The sequence below is a fragment of the Solanum tuberosum genome, unplaced genomic scaffold (genome assembly GCF_000226075.1).
Source record: "Solanum tuberosum cultivar DM 1-3 516 R44 unplaced genomic scaffold, SolTub_3.0 scf00109, whole genome shotgun sequence".
In the NCBI taxonomy this organism is placed as follows: domain Eukaryota; kingdom Viridiplantae; phylum Streptophyta; class Magnoliopsida; order Solanales; family Solanaceae; genus Solanum; species Solanum tuberosum.
The window spans coordinates 1,445,269-1,454,161 of NW_006239042.1; the positions used below are offsets into that span (position 1 = coordinate 1,445,269).

Genomic DNA, 8,893 nt, shown 5'->3' on the forward strand with positions numbered 1-8,893 from the left:
TGAGGACATCTCTTTGCAAAATCGTGGGCATCTTTGTAAAGAGAAGGCCCATAATAACCACTTTGGAAAATCTTTGTTGCGCTCCAGTTTCCAATATGATATGATGTGTGGCAGGCATGGAGGATGTCTGTTGATTCTTCTTTCGGAACACACCTTCTTATGACATGATCAGCACATTCCCGAAATAAGTATGGCTTGTCCCAGAAGTATCTTTTAACATCAAATAGAAACCTCTATCGTTGGTAAGAGTTTAACTCATCGGGAATCAACCCACATACGATGTAGTTTGCAAAGTCAGCATACCATGGTACGTGTGTGAGTGACAGTGTAAATATATGCTCCTCTAGGAATGAGTCATTTATCTCTTTTTCCTGCTCAATACCTGCTTTATTCTCTAACCGTGATAGGTGATCTGCAACTTGATTCTCGCAACCTTTTCGATCTTTTACTCCAAATTGAATTCTTGCAAGAGTAGCACCCATCTTATCAGTCTTGGCTTCGCGTCCTTTTTTGCCATGAGGTATCGGAGTGCTGCATGGTCTGTATGAACAACTACTTTAGTGCCTAGCAAGTATGCTCGAAACTTTTCGAAAGCATAGACCACTACTAGCAACTCTTGTTCAGTGACTGTGTAATTTCGCTGGGCACTATTTAGAGTCTTGCTTGCGTAATAGATTGGGTGAAACAGTTTGGTACGCTTTTGTCCCAACACTACACCTAATGCCACACCACTCGCATCACACATCACTTCGAATGGTTCTGATCAATTGGGGCTGATGATAACTGGTGTGGATATCAATTTCCCCTTCAAACATTTAAATGTTGCCATACAAACGTCATCAAAGTAGAATTTCACTTCCTTCTCTAAGAGTTTGCACAATGGTTGTGCAATCTTTGAGAAATCCTTAATGAATCTCTGGTAGAAGCCTGCATGACCCAAGAAACTGCAAATCCCCTTTACTGAGATCGGCGGTGGTAGTTTCTCGATAACTTCCATTTTTTCTTTGTCAACTTCCAACCCTTGCTGCGACATTTTATGCCCAAGAACAATGCCTTCTTTCACCATGAAATGGTATTTCTCCCAATTTAGGACTAGATTAGTTTCCACACACCTTTGAAGAACTCGCTCTAAATGTGTCAAGCATTCTTCGAATGTGTCCCCCACGATCGAGAAATCATCCATGAAAACTTCCAGAGAGTCCTCAACCATATCTGCAAAGATGGACAACATGCATCGTTGAAAAGTTGCCGGTGCATTACAAAGTCCGAATGGCATCCTTTTGAATGCAAAGGTACCATAAGGGCATGTGAAATTAGTTTTCTCTTGATCTTCTGGTGCGATTGATATCTGGTTGTATCTAGAGTATCCATCCAAAAACAATACCAGCCTCTCTCTGATAACCTGTCAAGCATCTGGTCCATGAAGGGCATTGGAAAATGGTTTTTTTCAGTACATGAATTTAGCTTTCGATAATCCATGCACACCCTCCATCATGTTACAGGTCTAGTCGGCACAAGCTCTCCTTTTAGCATTTGGGACCACTGTTATGCCACCCTTTTTTGGTACGCATTGCACTGAGCTGACCCATTTGTTGTCTGAAATCGGATAGATTACTCCAGCATCAAGCCACTTGATGATCTCCTTTTTTACTACCTCTTGCATCGGGAGGTTCAACCTTCGCTGATGCTCAACACTAGGTCTGCATTCAATGTCCAGCCGAATCTTATGGGTGCAGATACCGGGCGAAATGCCTACGATATCAGCTATGGTCCATCCGATCGCTTTTATGTGCTTCTGCAGTACTTCAACAAGCACTTTTACCTGCCTTTCACTCAGATTTGTTGCGATAATCACTGACAGAGTGTTGTTAGTTCCCAAGAAAACATACTTGAGATAGGATGGGAGTACTTTTAGCTCTAGAGTTGGCGGCTCTTTAACTGATGGCTTTGCAGGTGGGCTGCATCGGTTTTTTAGGTCGATATCCAACTTAATTGGATTTCGTGCATGCACTCCTAACCCTGTTAGGGCTGCGATCATTTCATCATATTCCTAAATTTCTTAATCGTCATGATTTGCAAGTATTGACTCAAGAGGCTCATTCTTGCGCAGCAGATGGCTCACACTTGCCACTGCCTCATCTATAACATCTTCAGTAGACACTACATGGATATCACTTGGTTGCTTCATGGACTTGCAGATGTTAAAAGTTACCTCATTGTCATTCACACGGAATTTCAACTTGCCGATTTCAACATCCACTAATACTCTGCCAGTTGCTAAGAATGGCCTTCCCAAAATAATGGGGACCTCAACATCAATGTCACAATCTAAAATCACAAAGTCAGCTGGAAATATAAATCAATCCATTTTGACCAAGATATCGTAGAGGATCCCAATAGGATTCTTGATCGATCAATCTGCCATGAGAAGTCTCATGGTAGATGCCTTTGGTTCTCCCAATCCAAGTTGCTTGTATATGGCGTATGGCATCAGGTTGATGCTTGCTCCTAGGTCACATAAATCCTTGGCAAATTGGAGCATTCCAATAGTACATGGGATGGTGAAAGCACCAGGGTCGTCCCTTTTAGTGATTAACTCATTTGTCATGATCGCACTGCAACTATGAGGTACTTCAATCGTTTCATAATCCAAGATCCTCTTCTTGGTGACTAACTCTTTCATGAATTTAGCATATCCTGGCATCTCCAGCAATGCTTCCACCAAAGGAAGGTTGATGGACAATTTCTTGAACACAGACAAGAATATTTTAAACCTCTCATCTTCATTCTTCTTTTTCAAACGATGGGGAAAATGTGGATGTATTTTGGGTAAGGGTTGTATTATTTTTGAAGTCTCATTGTGTTGATTCATTTCTTCTTGTGCTTTCTTGCCGATGTTTTGATGATCGGTAACTTCTGCTTCTTCCTCACCCTGATTTTCTTCACGTTCTTCTCCTTCGTTACCTATCGCTATCTTCCCGCTACGGGTAATTATAGCTAGCTCTTCTTCCTCATTTTCCTTTGACATCTTGGTTGTTAGTTGAGCCGATAAGAGATTCAATTGACCTTCTAGCATCTTGATGGCATTAGCATGAGAGTTCACCTTGCTATTTAGTAAAGAAAAATCATCTCTCATTCCCTTTAGCAAATCATCAGAACCTTCAACTTTCTCAAGAATTTTTGTCAGTAGATCATTCACCCTAGGGCTGCTGTCGCTCCCCCTTGATGTCGGGAAGTCACTCAATTGAGTTTGGTATTCTTCACAATCGTCATGCTCAGTCAACTCTTGGAAATATCGCCAAGGTCCTTCACCTCTAGGGTGGTTCCAACCTTGATTTCCAACCCGTGATTGATAGTGCAGGTGGAAACCCTCTTCATTCCTTCTGTGGTTCCGACCTTGAGTCCCTCCCAATTTCAAGTTATCAAAAAAAGAACCCCCTCTGCGCGAAACACTTTACAGTTGCCTTTCCTGTGCTCTTGTAGATCTTCCATCTGTGACAACATCTTTTTGATGTTTTCATCCCTCTCTTTTTCTTTATCGAGTTGCTCTTGCGTCAGACTGAAACACAGATGAGAGACTTGATCTTCTTTGGCGTACCAAGCTTGATTTACTCTCACCATACCATCTAGGAGAAATGAAGCCACCTCAAAGGGTTGTAGCATTATGCCGCCTTGGACCAATTGATCAGCTATCCCTTTGTTGACTGAATCAAGACTTCGGTAAAAATATTGGAGTAGCAAGTTACTTGGCAGCCCATGTGTTGGGCATTTCCGCAGAGACCTCTTATATCTAATCCACGACTCATGAATTGGTTCACTCGCTTTTTGTTTGAAATTCTGAATGTCGTTTCTCAACTTCATCATTTTTGACGGGGAAAGAATCTATTGTGGAAAGCAGTGACTAATTCTTTCCATGATGTGATAAAACTTTTGGGAAGCTCAGACAACCACGTAGTGGAAGCTCCTGTTAGTAACAATGGGAATAAGCGAAACTTAATGTCTTCGTGTGATCAATTTTGGAATGAAAATGGGGCACATACATCCAAAAAGCTTTGGATATGTTCATGTGAATCTTCATGATCCAATCCTCCGTATAGGCCCCTTGAATGTATGAGATGGAGTGTTATGCTGGTGACTTCAAAAATTCCGTTTCCACCACCCTGCGGCAAACGAATTGCACCTATCTCACCCAATGGAGCGGGGTCATAAACACTGTTTGCATCGTCAATGTCATCTCGGTGCAAGTCAGTGTTCAATGGGTTGTTTGCATGGAAACTATCCCCCACGTCCTCACTCATAATTTCTGTTTTCAACACAAACAAGCAAGGCAAAGCTAAAAATTAAGTCAGTAAAGCTAAAACTAAGAAAAACAAGAATTTTTATTAACTACAAACTTTCAAATAACACCACTCCACGGCAGCGGCGCCATTTTGATGCTTATCGTGACCAACGACACTGACCTACGGTATGAGTGTCTACGATCGTCGATAATATAGTAACCCAACCGAGAGTTGGGGTCGTGTCCCAAGGGAGCGGTTTTTGAGAATTAATAACCAAATAGAATTTCATTCAAGTTAGTCGTAGTTAAAGACGTTTGCGATAAAAGACATAGTAAATTAAAGGGGGTGATATGAAAGTGTCAAATATCAAATTGGGGTTTTGTAACAAGTGCTAAAATAGTAAAATAAATAAGAAAATCAAGTATGGGGAAAGGTTCTTGGGATGTAACCGCAATACAAGTTGAGATAAATCGCTGGGTACATGCTTTCAATAGGAAATTCTCAAGATAATAGTGACTAGGCTAAGCTTTAAATGGAAATAAGTTCCCTCTCGGGAAACTTACCACATTTCAAATGCGTTCCTCTCGGACACCCATTTGCCGCATGAAGACCAGCCTACGCCTTACCCCACTCACTCTCTTGAGCTGAGTGTTAGGATATGGGACTAGAGCTCACCCTCTCGGGCTGAACCTCATGTCGACCCACTCCTTAGGCCATCAGTCTAGTGGTTTTGGTTTCGCGATCTCCATCTCGGGCAAGCCGAAAACACATGGGTGGCTTTGTATTTGCAACTACAAACCCTTTAGATTAAACCACAACCACTAGGTGAAATCACCATTAACATACATCTAACCTATCAGCAAGCAAGACCCAACAAGAATATCAACCCATATTTGCTAAATTACACCCCAAGAATGGGGTTTTTTAGCCACACATCAAGAAATAAGAAATTATACCTAACATGATAATAAAATCAACTAGGTATAAGAGACTAAACCTTGAATTAAGCAAAGGGAAGTGAATAGATAAGACCCACTTCCAACTTGGGGAAGAAGAACTCCTTTCTTCAAGTCTCCACAAAACCCTCTCCAAACTTGAGAGAAAATATTAGCTAGAATATGTTCTAAAGTGAAAATAATAATAATAATTGTTGCACACTCCAATCTCCTTTAAGACTACAACTCTAAATAGTATTTATAGTTTTCACAGATTGTGTTGTAGAGGATTGTTCGGCGACATTAGTCGAGATCACCGATGAACTCGGCGATTCGCCTTTTGGTCAGCTCATCGCCTTCAGTGTCTTGCCTTTAGCATCCTTGCATTCTGGATCATTGGGCGGTACAGTACTGCTTCGCGGAACTGATCGGCGACCCGCTGACTGCTCCTTTCCTCGCCTTTTGATTCACTTCCTTCAAGCCTTCGCATACTGGAATGAAGGGCGGCTTATGTCATTTCGGCGACTCGCCATGTTAAACTTGGAGATCCGCATGATTCCATTTCTTGTTCTTTTCAGCCCTATTTGCTCCGTTTTGCGCCTAAGTGTCCATGCTTCCACTAAAACTTCAAATACCTGAAACTTCAGCATTTTAATTAGATATTGAGGTAAAACAAGCATTCAAGGACACTATTTCCATTAAAACAAATCCCCAAATGAGTCCAATTTGTGGACTCATCAGGGGATCGTGGGAGGATGACAACTCTTGGGTTGGTTCTGTCTCACCCACACGGGCGTCATAACGACCTGTCCACCTCCACACGAGTTGTTAAGGCCCTCATAGGAGGGGGATTGCTTATCCTACCTTGGGGGAATTTCCACGGGCCACCACACGAATTGTGGTCCCTTTCACGACCAGTCTAGGGCTCCATGGTTCAAGTGTTGACATGTGATTTCTTCCCCATTACCCCCTTTTAGCCCTTTCTCTAATTTGAGGTGTTACAATATCTCCCCCTTGGAAATATTCGTCCTCGAATGAGATTTAAAGCATCATAAGGAAGGTAGCAACTCAATATAACAGCCCATCATGAGTGCAATCACATATATGCACATATTCGATGAGGAAACATAAACTCCAAGATAAAAATGTTCAAACCATCATATCATGAAATATATATGCAACTCATACTGAAAGCACATAAACAAGTAACAATCAATCAAGTAAACTCATTTTCTCAAAATTTAACCCTTTCATGAACATTCATAATGAGAAAATCATAAGAATATCTAAGATACAAGACACCAAGAAAGTGGACCATGAGGAGCTAGATACCTCAAGCTAGAGTAGGAACAGAGGGAAAGAGATAAGGATACAGGGATATCATATTGGCCTCGGCTTCCCAAGTAGCACCCTCAACCAACTAATTCCTCCAAAGAACTTTCACGAAAGCAACTTATTTATTTCTTAACTTCTTAACCTGCTGGTCTAAAATCTCAACCAAAACTTCCTCATAAGAAAGATTTTCCTCAACATCTAATCCTCCTAAGGGAACTAAAGATGTTGGATCTCCAACACACTTTTTCAACAATGAAACATGGAAAACTAGATGTACCAATGCCAATTCTTTAGTAACTGCAATTTCATAAGCAACCTTACCAATCCGCCTCAAAATATTATAAGGGCCCACATAACAGGGACTAAGCTTCCCTTTCTTACCAAACCTCATGACACCCTTCATGGGTAATATTTTCAAGGAGAACCAATCATGAACATCTAACTCAAAATCTCTTCTTCTAACATAGGCATTAGACTTTTGTCAACTTTGGGCCATTTTCAACTTTTCTCTATTAAGTCGAGCTTTCTCCATAGCCTCATGTACCAACTCGGGACCTATCAAAGCAACCTCACCCACTTCAAACCAACCTATAGGAGATCTACACCTCCTACCATATAAAGCCTCAAATTGAGACATTCCAATACTTGAGTGATAGATACTGCTATATGCAAACTCAATCAAAGACAAATGGTCATCCCAATTACCTTTGAAGTCAATTACGTATGCTCTCATCATATCTTCCAAAGTTTGGATAGTATGCTTCGCTTGCCCATCAGTTTGTGGGTGAAAGGTTGTATGATACGCTCTAATTACACCTCCCTAAAGAAGTATAAGCGATCGTTATCAAGCAAAGAACCCAACTTGGAGTTTGGGGTCGATCCCATGAGGAATATGGTTTAGACTTAAACTTAACTTACGATTATATTCGTTTAGTCAACGTACTTCCGAAAAAAGTAATTAAATGGGGGGAGGATTTGTGAAACAAATTCTAGAAATTATGTGAATAATTACTGAGCAAGATTCAAACTTTGTTGTTATCAATGAGAGAGAGAAACTAGGGTGTATGTGTTCCCCATAAGCACATAACGCGGTAATCCTAGTAATAGTAATCATTTCCTAGTGTATTACATGCAAAGTGATAAGTTATGTATCTCTAATTCCTTGGTCCGGCAACTAGAGAATTTCACCCCGCACCTTGGTCGTGTGTATAATTTACTAACCCTTACCTTTACCTCATATTAGACATCACATCAATGTATGGCTTAGTTTTCACCCTTGCACCAATTGACATTAGACTATTAGATAGTATCACACTAAATCTATGTTGATAATTCTTTTCCTATTAACTACCTCCTTAGTTCGACAAGTAGCAACAAGGCGAGTTCTAATGTTGGCCACCGTTAAAAGGAATTTTAAACGAAATAATTATCAATGCATGCAACAACACTATTCAAGAATTACTTAGTTACTATTCATACTTTGTTAATCACTCATGGTTCCCACAACCCTATTTGTGGAATTAGGTACCCATAGTAGCAAGAACACAATTCATATTTTTAGATGAAGAAATCATGAACTTACGTAATAAGTAGAAGAAACCCAAAATCTCAACTTGAATTTCAAAGTAAAACTCTTTAAAACCAACTTAGGAAATCAAGAATTACTAAAGTTGCAAATTAATCTCCAAAGCCAAAAACTATAACTAAAGTAATAGGGTCCAACCCCAAAAAATGAGGTTTACATGCCCTATATATAGAAAAACATGTCCCAAATAAAAAGGAAATGAAATAAGGGAGAGTGCATTAGTAAATCTAATTCAACATTCTAATTCCACCACCAGAGAGACTTGACTAGCTTTTTACGTCTCTTTTCCAGTAAACTTAAAAGTGCAAATATTTTTAAAACCTAGCAATTGTGGCAGACACCATGGCTGCTACCACCGACGGTGGGAGTAGCCCACTGGAGGATTTCCCACCTTTACCGAACAAAGATAAACCAGGAGCAGTGCCAATCCCTATTGGTCCCCGAAACAGCTACTATGCAGATTTATTGAAGCCCCATCCCATATTACCACAAGCACCTAAAGTCCCACCAAAGCCACTGACAATGGTACATGGGGAACCCAATATTACCTGGAAATCATCAAAAGTTAAATCGCTCATCATTCAAGAAAATTTGCAGTATGCCATTATAGGCAAATTTTCGTATGGAAAACCAGATGTGCAAGAATTGAGGAAAACAATCACTGGACAATGTGGAATAAAAAGTGACTGTATGATTGGGGTGTTGGATACGAGGCATGTACTGATCAAACTAACGACGATGGAAGATTATGTGCATCT

At 40.5% G+C, this 8,893-nt stretch overlaps 1 protein-coding gene across 1 annotated transcript; it reads right to left on the reverse strand.

The window, feature by feature from the left end:
- Positions 1-2,059: 2,059 nt before the first annotated feature.
- LOC107061116 (uncharacterized) lies at positions 2,060-3,864 on the reverse strand. The gene is made up of 3 exons (XM_015309901.1): positions 3,459-3,864; positions 2,554-3,396; positions 2,060-2,328 (listed from the first exon to the last, which is right to left on the reverse strand). The coding sequence occupies exons 1-3, from the start codon at positions 3,862-3,864 to the stop codon at positions 2,060-2,062; spliced, it is 1,518 nt and encodes a 505-aa protein (XP_015165387.1).
- Positions 3,865-8,893: the final 5,029 nt, after the last annotated feature.